At 42.4% G+C, this 16309-nt stretch overlaps 1 protein-coding gene across 1 annotated transcript in view; it reads right to left on the bottom strand.

The window, feature by feature from the left end:
- ATP8B3 (ATPase phospholipid transporting 8B3) overlaps positions 1-16309 on the bottom strand; it is a 1018530-nt gene that overhangs the window by 230627 nt on the left and 771594 nt on the right. Inside the window, exons 24-25 of the mRNA XM_073686335.1 lie at positions 9317-9400; positions 2239-2478 (exon numbers count right to left, since the gene is read on the bottom strand). Coding sequence (XP_073542436.1) covers positions 2239-2478; positions 9317-9400 — 324 coding nt within the window. The remainder of the gene's footprint in view (positions 1-2238; positions 2479-9316; positions 9401-16309) is intronic.

Below are 16309 nucleotides of genomic sequence, written 5' to 3'. Positions count from 1 at the left end.
ATATGATATGTGCAGTAGTGGAATCACAGTGCATAGTCTGTTATGATAACACCAAGCACCCCATTTGCACACATACATGTAACTGGGGTGAGGATAGACAAGAAATTTAATAACTGGATACTCTATCTGAGAGTCAGGTCGCAGTGACTATTCACTGTGACTATCAGTGCACATATCTGTCAAAGGGGCAATGTATAATATACAGCTATAGCCTAATGAATTAAGGGACGGGGCTATAGCATTCTAAATTAATCCAACACACCATCTAACCAGATTTATCAGTGGGTACCGTCCAAAACTAGGATGGTTACCTTATATGCATCTGTGGATGCATGAGTAATTTTACTCTTTCAAAACTTTTAAATAAATCTAATAAAGCATATGAATTTTAATGATTATATATCCACATTTTTTTCCCTTTCCCCCTTTCCCCATTTTTGATATGGCTTTCAGCCAAGCCACAGGAGACACATTTTTCTGTGAATGTTTGGGTTCTGTTTTCTGGCTGCAGTCTGTCTAGTTTAAAACAGATGTTTTCCTTTGTCCACCTATCACCTTTTGGATGCATCTTTATATTATGTTCCCCAGCAGGCATTTCCTGATGATAGATTCATTTAGATGTTCTGACATTGTATTGATGTTTGGAGTCAGTCTGTGAGCTTTGAACAAACTTCACCTTGTTGTTTCTTTGTTATACTTTGCACATCTCTTCTGTTTAATTTTAGTAAGTAGGCTGTATATTTGTTAAGAGTAATTGCTTTATTCTTTGTTTGGTATTTTGGTGGGACAGTCCCGAATTTTGAGAGCTGTCCTGGTGTTCCAGGAGGTTTGTGTATGTCCCAACTTTAATTTGAATAAAATTATGTGAAAAATAGCAAACAGATTGGCTAGAAACTGAAGTATCTGCAAGGACCTCCATGTCACTTGACATTCTTAGGTCATATGATTGGCAGCAGAGACCATCAAAGTAGCAGAGAGGCAGGACACAGGCAAATATCACGCTTGGTGAGGACGGTGGGGGCATGATTCTCTCTGCAGGAAATGTGAGGGCATCATACTATGTGGGCTCAACTGTGGAAAGCATCATACTGTGTGTGGGAAGACTGTGAGGAGATTATTGTGTATGTGAAGATCTGTGGGGGCATCATTCTTTGTGAGGGGGCTACGAAGGAATCATATTGTGTTGCTGGCTGTGAGGGCATCACTCTGTGTGGAAGGACTGTGAGGGACATCATATTACTGGGGAACTGCTGCAGAAACTCACTCAGCTTTTATGCACACACACTGATTACAAGCAAACAGGTCACAGGTGAGGATGTTACCTTTAGCCATTCAAACCCATTTGTGTCAAATTCTGGGCATGTTATCAGGCCAAAATCACCAGGGTATGTGAACTTTTGATCAGGGTCATTTGGATAGTTTTGGTTGTCATTAAGATTTAAAAAGATAAAACACAGCAGTTTGACAATAAATGGCTTCACCCAACCAATAACCATGAGTGGAGAAAAAGTTTTTTGTTATCATTCGTATTCTCTGAAACAAGGCCAAGAAAGGAAAAATTCTGCCGGGGTATGTAAACTTTTGAGCACAACTGTAAGCCACATACGTTTAGACACAGCCTACATTTAAGCAATGTTCAAACGTAGCATAAATGCTGCGTTTTTTTGGACAGAAAATCTGTTGCATTTAACTATCCATGCAAAGTGAATGTAATCCCATGAAAACTCCTGCACCCTGTGCATGCCATTTATTCTCCATTGGCTTCAATGTGGAACCTTTAAAAAAAGGTTGTAAAAATACTAGTTGCATATTTAATTGCAAAATCAAAAGCTTTCTGTGCTATAAAAAATACACATTAAAAATGCTGCTTCAAAGCTGCACCAAGAACACATCAAATAAGGAGGAAAGCACATACAAAAACATAGCAAAACTGCAGTAAACAGAGCAGATTGTTATTGCACAGTTTGTTGTGAACACCTGTAGAAAACACAGAGAAAAATAGTAGCAGAATAACGCAGCATTTACGCTACATTTGAAAATGGCCTAAGGATATGTTTACACCTTGCTTATTTGCTGTAGATTTATTGCAGAAAGTTCTGCAACTGTATCATTCATCTCAAACAAAATTAATGGAATTTATTTTCAGTCGCAGATTTTTTTACTACAATATCTACAGTTTGGGAATTCACCTTAAAATCTTTGAGCCGCTGAAATACATTTATGATGGTATCATCTTACCTCCACGGTAACAGCCAGAAAAATTGAAGTTGCTGTTATAACTGCAAATGAATGATAGTCACAGGTGCTACCAGGGCCTACAGCATCTGTGCATGCTCCGTAGGTAACAAAGAATGATGCTAAAGAGGTTAATATCCCTTTTATAAAAGACCACGCAAATATCTTGTAAGTGAAGAGAGAACCCGTCTGTCCAACTTCATATAATTCAGGAAGTTGTAAACTCATTTTAGCATTCACATCCTTAAAAGAAAAGAAAAATAGTTTAGATATTTAAACTACAAATACATAAAATAAAGTATAAAAAAATAAGCTATATATTTTTTCCATTTTGTAGTATTTGGTGATCAGTTCAATTACATTTTATGATATATTAATACATACATATAGTAAAATGGTTATGGTTCAGCATTCTCTATGCTATTGGCAGGCAGAGAAGTATGCAGAATAGCTATCCCGCGCAAGGAAGAAAACCGACTCTCTACCGTTACCTATAGGTGGATATAATTAGAGATGAGCGAACATTTCAATGTTCGGTTCGGTTTCTGATCGCCGAATTTGCAATATTCACCGATTAATTCACCGAACATAGCCAAACACCATTCAATAGGAGGCAAAACCAAATGCAAACACAACACGTTCAAACTGACCCAAAAGCTACCAAAACAGATCAAATTAGATGCAGACACCAGGAAAGTGGCCTCAATTGACCCACAGTACAAATTTTATAATGGCACAGCAGCAATCAGCTATGGGCCATGCATGAGGTATCAGGGTCTGGGCTAGCATTTACAGCTTTGAATTGAACTTCAATTTAAGATGAGGTGGGTGAGGGATCAGTGTAGGTCTGCTGTGCTGAGAGCCCTGATACCACATGCAACAGCTCAACCAGTTTTAAAGCTCAGCCACACTCAGATGGCAGAAAAATCTATTTCATAGTAGATTAGTATTGGTACAAAAATTTAAGGAGAGTAACATGGGTAGTTGAGTGAAAGTAAGTGGATGCCTGCCGTTCTGGGAGGCCTATTGCTACAGGCAATACACAGGAAGGAGACACAACCAGGAGACTCCCCATTTCCAAAACTTAGGGGCTGACAGCATCAAAGTGACATAAATTTCACCAGAGTAGAAATAGTATAATTAGGACCGACACCTCTTCCACTACAGCTAACCCAGCAGATGGAGACCCAACTAGGAATGTTCACATTTCCCTAAATTAGGATCTGACACCACCAAAGTGGCATCAATTTCAGTAGAGTGGAAATAGTATAATGGGAACTGACACCTCTTCCACTACAGCCAATCCAGCAGAAGGAGACCCAACCAGGAGTCTCCACATTTTCAAAAATTTAGGGGCTAACACCACCAAAGTGGCATCAATTTCAGTAGGGTAGAAGAAGTATAATGAGGACCGAGACCTCTTCCACTACAGCCGACCCAGCAGATGGAGACCCAACCAGGAGTGTTCACATTTCCCTAAATTAGGGGCTGACACCACCAAAGTGGCATCAATTTCAGTAGACTTTCTATCAAAATACGTCCTGAATATAATACCATTTAGCACTTCAAGAATATAACATCAATAAACAACACTCATTAGGTACTACATATTACCCGCTGAGTTAAGAAGTGACACATATGTTGATTAAAAAAATATACATTTTATTATTAATTTCTTTAAAAAAACATGTAAAAAGGAAAGGATGCTAAAAAATGCACTGGGGCTCAACCATATATATTGTCTATACAATTCACAGCAGACACAATAAATTTACACGATATACCTGCAGCGACGTGGCACGGCCATGGGGGCGGCCTGTGCGCCATCGTATGCAAACCTCTTCCTCGGTGCATGGGAGAGGGACATCTTTGGGGGCGATGGTGTGCTGGGCGCTGACCAGGTCGTGGCATGGCTCAGGTATATTGATGATGTCCTATTCTTTTGGCGGGGTTCGGCGGAGGAGCTCGATGATTTTATGAGGCGACTTAACACCAATGAGTGGGGCATTAAATTAACGTATACTCACAGCCTTACACGCTTGGACTTCCTGGACGTCACTCTGGTGGTGGACTCGCACTCCCTCATTCAGACTGACGTCTACAGGAAGCCCACAGCTGTGAACTCTTTGGTGCACGCTGCCTCCGGTCATACCCCTTCTACTATCAGGGCTGTCCCGGTCGGACAATTCCTCAGGATTAAGCGTATTTGCTCGACGGAAGCCAACTTTGAAAAGCAGGCGGCAGTTCTAACACAACGCTTCAAACAGAGAGGCTACAGTAATCGTTGCATCGGCCGTGGCTATGGTAGGGCCCGCAGCACCCCCCGCAGTTGTCTACTATATCCTCCTCAGAGATCACCCTCCTCCGGTTTTCCTGAGAGGACCCGCTTCATTTCCACTTATAATCATGAGTGGGCCACTATGAGGCGGGTCCTCTCACGACATTGGAATGTTCTTGGGGCGGAGCCTTCCCTGAGGGATGTGGTGGGACAATTTCCACTTATGACTGCCAGACGAGCTAGAAATTTGGGTGATGTGGTTACTTCAAGTCATTATGTCCCACCAGCACCTAACCCCTTTTGGGTCGCGCGGTCCAAGGGTTGGGTCCTATCCATGTGGCCATTGTAGGGCCTGCGCTAATGTCCTTCGCAGTTCGTCCTTTACGAATTCCGATGGCTCCCGCACATACCGAATCCTCAGATACATTTCCTGTAGTACAACACACGTGGTTTATTATGCCACGTGTAGTTGTCAGAAAATCTGTGGGTCTTACGACAAGGGAATTGAGGATTCGGGTGCGGGAGCATGTGCGGGACATTGGCGCAGCCAAGTCTGTGTCGGACCCCCGTGAGCTCAGAACTTTACCACGACATTTCAAACAAGTTCACGATTGTGACCCACACAGCCTTTTGGTGCATGGGATTGATGTGGTACATCTGGGCTCTAGGGGGGGTGACTACAGACTTTGCCTTGCACAAAAAGAGGCCAGATGGATTAGTACCCTGGACACCCTGGTACCGCGCGGCCTTAATGAAAATTTGAGTTTCTCCTCATTTTTATGACTTGGCCTTTTTGCTTGGTGATGTTCTCCCTCAGTGCGTACTTTTTCTGATCTATAGTCCGTGCTCTAGTTTTTAGCCGGTTTTTAACATTTGGTTTTTAACTTTGTTGTTTCTTACTTTTCTAGACTCGAGGCTACTAACTTATTATCTTTGTGCACCTTATGGACCTTCTTCCATCGATTGTTCAAGACATCCCACAGCTGATAACATGGAGCATCTCTCAAGAGCCTCTTGATTATCATCCTTCCTATTATTGTGGGAAATGGTTCCATGCTGACTTGTATCCATATATGTACCTGGACTTATATATATTTATCCTTTTGGGAACTTATTTTAATCATCTAGGAGATTTTATATGGATCCTTGTTATATTGATGCTCCATCTAGTCATCTGACTTATCTGTCTGTGCCTGAGAGCTTCTTGTCTTATTTAATGTGTACTACACTATTTAGTTATTTGCTCTCTGTCTTTTATCTGCATCTTTAATATTTACCTTTTCTTACACATTGGTGGCGCGCGTGTTCTCCGGTCCCTGGCTGACCCGCGCTAGTGTCCGGCTGCCTTCTGTCCCTGGCGCGCCCCTGGGGGCGTTTCCTAGGCGCGCTACCTGGCGCGCGCTCGGGACTTGGCGGCTGTGACGCGTGCGGCGGGGGGGCGTGGCTCCGGGTACACGCGTCGCTATACACCAATGTGCTTCTCTTCTATCCACCATGTGACTAATGGTGGGCGTATATAATCAGGTCCTGCCGGGTACACGTACAGCGCCTCTTGATAAAGAAGAGCGAAACGCGCGTCGGGGCGCGCTTTCACTTGTAGCACGTTTTTGTGGCTCCCCTGGCATCCTGCGGGCTTCCTATCACCTGGGCACTCTGCCACTGGGTGAGTGATTTCATTCATGTTTTGGGTACTTTCTGTATATTTCCCTATTTAACATCACATGGCATAGGGCAGTTGTACATCTCATCCTGAATTTGTATTCTCTTTTTTTATTGCTGTTATTTAATACTTAGCGATTCTTGCACATGGTTAGGTTGATTATACTTATCTTACTGACTCTTGTCCTTTCATGGGTGAACTGTTGCATTAATATACTGCTTTTATTGTAGTTATATTTTTATGGAGTGCCCCTCTGCCTGTATATTTGTTTGTACCCTCGTATTTTGGACTGCCCAACAGTTCTATTGCCAGGAGTTGTCTTGTTTCTGGCACTGCTTTTCCTGATCCCTTTGCTTTGTTATTTTTCTATATAACTTTTTATCACTGTGATGATGAATTATAAATAAAGATTTTGTCTCTTTGCTAAATACTCTCTTTGTTCTCCCGTTTTTTTCTCTATATTGGACATGAGTAGGCAATCTGAACCTGGTGCCGGACTATTTGTCACAGCACCAGGTTTTGTATTATAGTATATAATTGGCCAGTTTTTTCTCACAATAAATTTATAACCTGAAATATCAAGATCCTTTTGAAATTATTGAAATCAACCTCTAGAGTAATAAAGTGCTAAAGTGTCAAATATACTTCCATGATTATTATTAATATAAATAAATATATGCATATATAGTGCCTAAAAATCGGAATATTAAATAAAACACCACAGTACATTATTAAAGTGCATACTGCAAAAAATATATATCTCCAATATGTACATAAAGTGGGGGTTTTCCCTATACATATAAGGCTATGGCACTCATTAGCATCTGATTGAGAAATAATTAGTCACCGCTACAGCTATCTCTCTAAGGTGTACAGTGCAAGGAAATGTCCAATACCTGGCTCCAGGTTCAGCGGAGACAGCTATTGCTCAAACTCAGCCTGGTTAGCTGTCCACAATTCTTCTCCTGTGTTACTGCGATCTCCAAGGCATATTAATTTGAAGACTGCCTGATTGCAGTGAGCCCTGGCTACGCTGTACGGAGGTGGTGGGGATTCGCTGTGCACTGTTGGAATGCATGTCTCATTAAGGCAGAGGTTGAGGGCACAGGTGAAGGCCCTGGAGGAGGTGGAGGAGGAAGCAGTGGAGTAAGTGTGAAATACAGAGGTTTGTCCTGCAACCCTTGAGGATTCCAAGAGTTGTGGAGCAGCCCCTTCCCCGCTTGCCCCCACAGCCACCAGAGTCATCCAGTGCCCAGTCAGCGAGATGTAATGCCCCTAGCCATGCTTACTCGTCCAGGTGTCTGTGGTGAAATGCACCCTGGCAGACATAGATTTAGTCAAGGAATGGGTGATGTTGTCTGGACATGCTGGTCCCCACCGCTCATCATACACCACCACTATCCTAGCCAAAGTGGCAACCCAATAATTTCCCGCACTTTTACCGACTTTTACCGAATTTTGCTGATTTTAAGAAAAATTGCTCGGGTGTCCGATCATGAATCCGAATGTGCCATATTCGTGCCGAATTTTAAATTGCTGATCGTTTTTCGAACATATTCGCTCATCTCTAGCTATGATGTAATTCAATGTAAGTCTGTTCACACCGTCATTTTGAATTCCATTTCTGTGTTATATTTTGTTATCCAGGCAATTAAATTAATTAGGAAAAGAGATGTTACACATTAGTGGAACAAAAGATGCAGAATGTTTTGTTCAGTTAAAAAAAAAACAGAACGGAATCGAGATGGACCAAGTTCTAATCAATGGGACCCTCCCCCCACTAAAAGGGAACCTGTCACCAGAAATAACGCTATTAACATGCAGATTTGTGGTTAATCTGCAGGTCAACAGCGTTATTATTATGCTGCCCAGCGCCTGCATGCAGCCGAATGCAGCGGGGAAAAAAGGAACTTTATTCACCCTGCCAGCACTCATGGGCAGCGCTGGTTCAGTCACCGCTCTGAGAATACACATCGGCCGCTGTAACCGCGCCTCCGGCCCTTACTGACACTCCCTTTGCATTGTGGCCGGCTCTCAGTCAGGACCGGGAGCACTAACTTTTTTTTGGGGTACAATCTGTATTTGTATGCAGGGGAAATGTACGCGTCCAAAAGGGTGAATCTATGCACCTTGATTGAAGGGGAAATAAGAATCTAAGCTTTATAAGCTAATATCTTTGCAATGGAGTTGACACGTTTAAAATTTAAACTACACTTTATTCAGCTCTGCAGCCTATTTTCTATGATCTGGTCAGTTTAACCTGCTAGAACAGGTGAAAGGTCTTCTTTTACAACTATAAAACAATGAAGGTTGGTCTGTTACAAGATTTTAAATGATAAACTTCATACATTATCAAATAAATGTCTTGGACCTGATGAGGCTGGTGTGATCACTTTGAAAAATTCATGTTAGAATGGCAGTATAAAGCTCTTTAAAAGTTTTCCTGTCTGATATTATGAAAAATGTTTCATAAGTGCAGCAGCTACTCACTGCACTGCTCCTATATCATCTACCTCTATAGAGAGTAATTATCCTCTCTTTCACATTTCCTGCTAACCCCCAATACTAACTAACCTATACAGCATTGACTGTATTCTACAAATAGTACCAATGGTACATCAGTACAAACAGGCAGGTTGTCTGGTCCTGTCCATTTACTAAGCCAGACACCTTGTCCATCACATTTGATGCAAAAACAGAGCATGTCACAAACAAAGAGAGAAGAATAATGCTGTTATACTAGAACGTTAGAGTTCATCAACAGAAGCTCCACTCCCAAGATCACAAGTGAAGAATGAGAACAGGCCATCCATACATTTTTAAAAATAAATTATATTACTTTAGTTCAATCAATTTTCATTTTAAAACCTATGAAGAAGTTCAAGTTTGTAACATTTCATACTATAATTTGTAATTTTTTTTTAATAAACACTTTTTAAAATGTTGTTTTATAAATATTCACCTTTATTTTAATGCCATATCAGAATATAAATATTCCATCTTTGCTGCATTCTATGAATAGACCATTGAATTTTAAAGCACATACACAGTACAAATAATGTGGAAAAAAATCCACTAACACACATAAAAAATTAGATTTTAACAAATACCTGCAGTAAAAAAATATAGATTTTTTTTCTTACTTGTTCGAGTAATCCCATGGTCAGGACTACAAAAGCAGTGAAGAATACTGAGTAAAATGCTATAAACCAGCTGTCAAAAATTGTCTGTGGGATGAGAAGAAAATATAAATGGTTAACAATCTATTTAAAAAGCATGCAGATTAATAATATGGTTATGTTCTACTTATATACTTAAAGATGCCATCATGTGTGAATATACTTGTGGCATACATGCAATGATCACCACTGAGGCCAGGGATTGGCTTCAACGATCATGTGGATGTGCGTTACATCATCACACCTCAGTAAATGTAGAAACCGATCGGGAACTACAGGAGTAGTGGTGCTGGAGTATCTGGGAATTTGAAAGATGGGTTATGAAATTGTTTCAATTTTCAACAGTCAGGCAGCTACACAGCCATGTCACCTTTTTCACTTCAAAAATAGGTCATTGTTACGTAGTTACATACAGTGGGTACTTAGAGTATTCAGACCCCTTTAAATTTTTCACTCTTTGTTTCATTGCAGCCATTTGGTAAATTCTAAAAAGTTCATTTTTTTCACATTAAAGTACACTCTGCACCCCATCTTGACTGAAAAAAACAGAAATGTACAAATTTTTGCAAATTTATTAAAAAAGAAAAACCAAAATATCACATAGTCATACATATTCAGACCCTTTGCTCAGGCACTCATATTTAAGTCACGTGCTGTCCATTTCCTTCTTGAGATGGTTCTACTCCTTCATTGGAGTCCAGCTGTGTTTAATTAAACTGATAGGATTTGATTTGAAAAGGCACACACCTGTCTATATAAGCCCTAACAGCTCACAGTGCATGTCAGACCAAATGAGAATCATGAGCTCAAAGGAACTGCCCAAGCAGCTCAGAGACAGAATTGTGGCAAGGCACAGATCTGGCCAAGGTTGCAAAAGAATTTCTGCATTACTCAAGGTTCCTAAGAGCACAGTGGCCTCCATAATCCTTAAACGGAAGAAGTTTGGGACCACCAGAAGTCTTCCTAGACCTGGCCGTCCAGTCAAACTGAGCAAATGTGGGAGAAGGGCCTTGGTGAGAGAGGTAAAGGAGAACCCCAAGATCACTGTGGCTGAGCTCCAGAGATGCAGTAGGGAGATGGCAGAAAGTTCCACAAAGTCAACTATCACTGCAGCCCTCCACCAGTCGGGCTTTTATGGCACAGTGGCCTGACGGAAGCCTCTCCTCAGTGCAAGACATATGAAAGTCCGCATAGAGTTTGCTCAAAAACACATGAAGGACTCCCAGACTATGAGAAATAAGATTCTCTGGTCTGATGAGATGAAGATAGAACTTTTTGGTGATAATTCTAAGCGGTATGTGTTGTGAGGCAGTGACCGGGATCGTATACGAGGGACTTTATATATCCCCCAGAATGTGTACAGAGACCTATTAAAATCCATTGGAGTGCATTGCAGTCACACACACAGCTGCGGCTGCAATGCAGGAATGAAGGTGAGCAATGACCTGGTCAGACTACCTGGCTAAGGCAGATTAAGTAAAACCCGGCAGGGCCTTCATTTCTTGGAGGAGGTCACAGGAGGCAGTGGGGCGGCCTCCTTCCTCCAACCCGGGTTTTCCAGTGGCTCTTGCCACAGGTCCTTTAAAACTCCTGCACTAACTATTAGTGGTGTTCTTCTTTGTTGCAACCTGCTGGGAGCACAGCAGGAAACCTCAGCAGTATTGAGGGAGGCTGAACCACTGCCTGGGAAGGCTCTGCACCTGTCAGGCTCTGAGCGGCCCGGTGTGGCCGTTGTCCCCGGCAACCATTGTGTATGGACTTTCTGGTAACCCGGCTGCGAACCGGAGGACTTTCTGTTACCCCGTGAGTTGCTGAAATAAAAGCTGTTTATGTTGGACTTGCTTGGGTCACTGCCTCAGTTACTGCACGGTGTGAACACCGCCGCCTTACAGTGTGGAGAAAACCAGGCACTGCTCATCACCTGCCCAATACAATCCCAACAGTGAAACATGGTGGTGGCAGAATCATGCAAGGGGGTGTTTTGCAGCAGCAGGGACAGGACGACTGGTTGCAATTGAAGGAAACATGAATGCGGCCAAGTACAGAGATATTCTGGATGAAAACCTCTTCCAGAGTGCTCTGGACCTCAGACTTGGCCGAAGGTTCACCTTCCAACAAGAAAATGACCCTAAGCACACAGCTAAAATAATAAAGAAGTGGCTTCAGAACAACTCTGTGACCATTCTTGACTGGCCCAGCCAGAACCCTGACCTAAACCCAATTGAGCATCTCTGGAGAGACCTGAAAATGGCTGTCCACCAACGTTCACCATCCAACCTGACAGAACTGGAGAGGATCTGCAAGGAAGAATGGCATAGCCCAAATCCAGGTGTGAAAAACTTGTTGTATCATTCCCAAGAAGACTCATGGCTGTACTAGCTCAAAAGTGTGCTTCTACTCAATACTGAGCAAAGGGTCGGAATACTTATGACCATGTGATATTTCAGTTTTTCTTTTTTAATAAATTTGCAAAAATTTCTACATTTCTGTTTTTTTCAGTCAAGATGGGGTGCAGAGTGTACTTTAATGAGAAAAAAAATGAACTTTTTAGAATTTACCAAATGGCTGCAATGAAACAAAGAGTGAAAAATGTAAAGGGGTCTGAATACTTTCCATACCCACTGTAGTACGGTTGAAAAAAAGAGAAATTTCCATCGAGTTAAACCAAGGGATGGGAAAGGATAAGGGGAATGGGCTCTAGTTGCATCCATAATGCATGATTCAGGCAGCCCTAAGGAGCAAGTTTTTCTCTCCTGATCCCAAGTGTCAGTCGAATGGATTAACATTCTGAATTAGAATTTTTCACATTTTCATAAGTATTTGTTATTTTCTTCTAAAAAGAAACCCCTTTCTGATTGATTTGAGCTGTGAGTTACTTTTTTTGCTGGGCTATTCCACAGATTAATATTCCTAGGTCTATTTATTTAGGTTGCTTATATAGGACCAACATATTCTACAACACTGTAAAAACATTGCTATCACTCAAAATACATAATGGGGCTCACAACAGGGGCTTAACTATGTTAGGTGCAGGGGTTGAAATTGTGCAAAGGGCCGGCTTCAGGGGTGGGAAACTGGACAATTGCCCAGGGCCCCCACTCCCTTAGGAGCCCCCCCAGCATTTGCAGAAGAAACTATATTCATAGAATCATAGAATGTTACAGTTGGAAGGGACTTCCATGGTCATCATGTCCAACCCCCTGCTCAATGCAGGATTCACTAAACCATCTCGTATAGATGTCTGTCCAGCCTGTTTGAAGACTTCCATTGCAGGAGAACTCATCACCTCTCGTGGCAGCATGTTCCACTCATTGATCACCCTCACTGTTAAAATGTTTTTTCTAATATCTAATCTGTATCTTCTCCCTTTCAGTTTCTTTCCTTTGCTTCTCATGTTTCCATGTGCAAATGATAATAAGGATGATTCCTCTACACTGTGACATCCCTTCAGATATTTGTAGACAGCTATTAAGTCTTCTCTTAGCCTTCTTTTTTGTAAGCTAAACATTCACAGATCCTTTAAACGTTCCTCGTAGTTTGAAGTCCGCTCACCATCCTGGTAGCTCTTCTCTGAGCTTGCTCCAGTTTTTCAATGTCTTTTTTAAAATGTGGTGCCCAGAACTGGACACAGTATTCCACATGAGGTCTAACCAAGGAGGAGAAGAGGGGGATAATTACTTCACGTGATCTAGACTCTATGCTTTTCTTGATACATCCCAGAACTGTGTTTTATTTTTTTTGCTGCTGCATCACACTGTTGACTCATGTGCAGTCTGTGATCTATTAGTATACCCAAGTCTTTTTCACATGTGCTATTGCTTAGTTCTGTTCCTCCCATTTTGTAGATGTAATTTTCATTTTTATTGTCCAGATATAGAATCTTGCATTTCTCCCTGTTAAATACCATTATATTAGTTGCTGTCCATTGTTCAAGCTTCTCTGCCTTCTCTAGTGTTAGCTATCCCTCCTAGGTTTGCATCATCTGCAAATATGATTAATTTACCTTCAGTTCCCTTATCTAGATCATTTATAAAAAATGTTGGACAACACTGGAGGAAGACAGGGCCTTGTATTACCCCACTTAAAGCACTCTTCCAAATGGATGTGCAACTATTTATTACCACTCTTTGAGTACGATCACTGAGCCAGTTATAAATCCACCTAACCGTAGCCTTGTCAATCCCATACTTGGTCATTTTTTCAATAAGGATAATATGAGATGCTTTACCAAATGCTTTGCTAAAGTCGAGACATACTATATCTACCGCATTTCCCGATCCACCTAGTCAGTGATTCCATCATAGAAGTAAATTAGATTAGTCTGGCATGACTTGTTTGCTATAAACCCATGCTGGCTCTGGTTAATTACTGTATTCTTATCCAAGTACTTACATAAATAGTATTTACTAATTTGTTCAAGGACCTTTCCTGGTATAGAAGTAAGGCTCACTGGCCTGTAATTTCATGGGTCCATCTTATTTCCTTTTTTGAAGATAGGGACAACTTTTGCCCTTCTCCAATCCTTTGGGACTTCTCTTGTTCTCCTGGAATTTTCAAAGATTCTGGCTAGGGGTTCTAAAGTTTCCTCTGCTATCTCTTTCAGTACCTTAGGATGTAATTCATCTGGACCAGGAGATTTAAATTAATTTAAATTAACTAAGTGTTCCCTCACCATCTGTTTATAGATAGTGTGGATTATTTTATTCCTATAATAGCACAGTGAAGATCAATTGATGTTACATTTGCTTTCTTAAAGAACACAGATGTAAAATAGGAATTTAAGTTCGGACTTCTGAACATCCTTTTTGACCACTTCACCCTTTTCATCCTGTAAAAATCCTATAGCATCTTTGACTTTTCTTTTGCTTTTCACATACCCCCAAAATCTTTTTTTATTGCTTTTGGTTTCCTGCAAGCCTTACTTCATTAGTGGCTTTAGCTCTCCTAACGCTTGCCCTGCATTCCCTGCAGACAGCATTATATTCTTCTTTAGATATGCCACCCTCTTTCCATTTGATATACATTTCTTTTTTCCTTTTTAGGAAGTGTTTAAGTTCTGTGTTCATGCATCCTGGTCTCTTGAAATTTTCACTGCATAATCAATAACACTCATGAAAAGAAGGAAGAATTGGAAGCATTTAATGTAGCAAAATCTCCCATCGTTCTTGGACATTTCTGTTCTTTAGAACATCCAACCATTGGACCTTTCCTACCCTCTTTCTGAGTCCATTAAAATCTGTCTTTCTGAACCTTAAAGACTGCTTCCTCGCAGGTCTTCCTCCTCTTATAATCCAAAATTCGAGGATAACATGACCACTGCCTCCTAAATTCCCAACCACCAATTATTGATAATATACACCTATATATTGATAATAGCAGTTCTGCATTATCAGAGTAGTTTCCGATGTTGTGAGTGTTTCAGGGCCTTTGGTGACATCATGGTCATGTGACCATGATGTGATAACAGGTTCTGTACCATGCGGGAATCGAGAAGAACTGAAGAAGAGGAGAGAGACTGGTAAGTCCTGTACAGTGTGTGTGTGTCTGTGTGTTTGTGTCTGTGAGTGTGTGTGTGTATGTGTCTGTGTGTGTGTCTGTGTGACAGTGTGTCCGTGTGTATTTGTGTGTCTGTGTGTATGTCTGTGTTCCTTCCTAGTCGCCCTAGAGCTCTAGCTAGCCGGACACCTGGCCTTCCTGGGGGTCATTATGTGATGTTTGCCCAGTGCAGTCTGTGGGCAGACTGGCACAGTGTCTGCGACAAGTGCACACAGTGTCGTGCGCTTTGTTGCATCGGAGATCACTTCTGGCTTTTATTTAGTTGAAATTTTTAAAAAAATTGCACAGTGGAGGGTGCATCATTTACAGTGTTGACTGAGATGTATCTGTGTCACCCTGGCCTGGATGCCACAAAATGTATTAAAACTGTGTCTGAGAGCAAGGGGGAGGTTCTCTAGTCAGGGGAACATTAGCATGCAATGCCTCCTGTCTCAGGCCAGTAGGGGGAGCAGGCTGCCCCTATAAAAGCTGGTGCTGGGGGCAGGGTTAGAGAGAACTTGACGGCCTGACTCAGCACTGAGACTTGTCCCAGAGCAGAGCAGGGACAGACAGTTGCACTGCACCTAAGAGGAAGTGTGACAGGAGGAGAGCCACAGGCCAGAGACAAGAGGCGAAGAGAGCCTGTCTTGGCAGATAAGAGACTTACTTTACCAGACTTTGGTGTCTGAGGCTGGGAGGATTCCACATCCCCCAGCAGAGAACCAGTCCGCAAGGGACTGTATATTCCTTGGCCTAAGAAGCCTGGAGGCCCTGCCACAACAGACGGGACCAGCAAAGCCGTACAAGGCTGGGAGTAGAAAGGAACCCACGTCGCAGGCCATACAGGCGAGAATACACGGAAAGCTCGGAAACGTGGGCTGTTACCCTATAACGAGGAGATAGCCAGAAGGAGCGCAGAAAGCACGGTAGGCCTACACCCTCACCCTGACCAGGGCCAATTTCCCCGTTGCTCTCAGTCATCCAGGTCCCCTCCTAGCTGGGACTGTTTATGGGTCAGTTTACCTGTTTCAGTAAAGACCCTGGACTGCAACCTATTGTCTGTGTGCTCCTTCGTGCCTCCAGCACTACCGGTACTGGGACTCTCACCACCATCACTCCCACCATCCACTACACTGCCCTGGGGCCGCACTCTTCCCGTGGGGAGTCACACCATCCCAGCTGCATACATCATCAGCCCCAGCGGTCTGCCTTGCAGCGGCGGTTCCTAATGACCGCAAATCCACGGGTGGCGTAGTCGGACAAAACCAAAAGCACAAAACGGACTACCACTGGCCTGACCACCCTGAGCCACGGAACCGGGTTGCCACTACTACTCCCATCGTTCCCCCTATTGCCCGGATCCGAGTGCCCCACGGCCCAGGGGGCGAGTCAGCTTTGGCGTAGTCGGCAGGATTTCGTGCC

This window comes from Phyllobates terribilis, unplaced genomic scaffold, assembly GCF_046119375.1.
Source record: "Phyllobates terribilis strain yellow unplaced genomic scaffold, ASM4611937v1 Scaffold_1__5_contigs__length_1240528914, whole genome shotgun sequence".
NCBI lineage: Eukaryota > Metazoa > Chordata > Amphibia > Anura > Dendrobatidae > Phyllobates > Phyllobates terribilis.
Note: the sequence above shows the minus strand (reverse complement) of the source record. Positions and strands in the feature narration are given on the sequence as shown.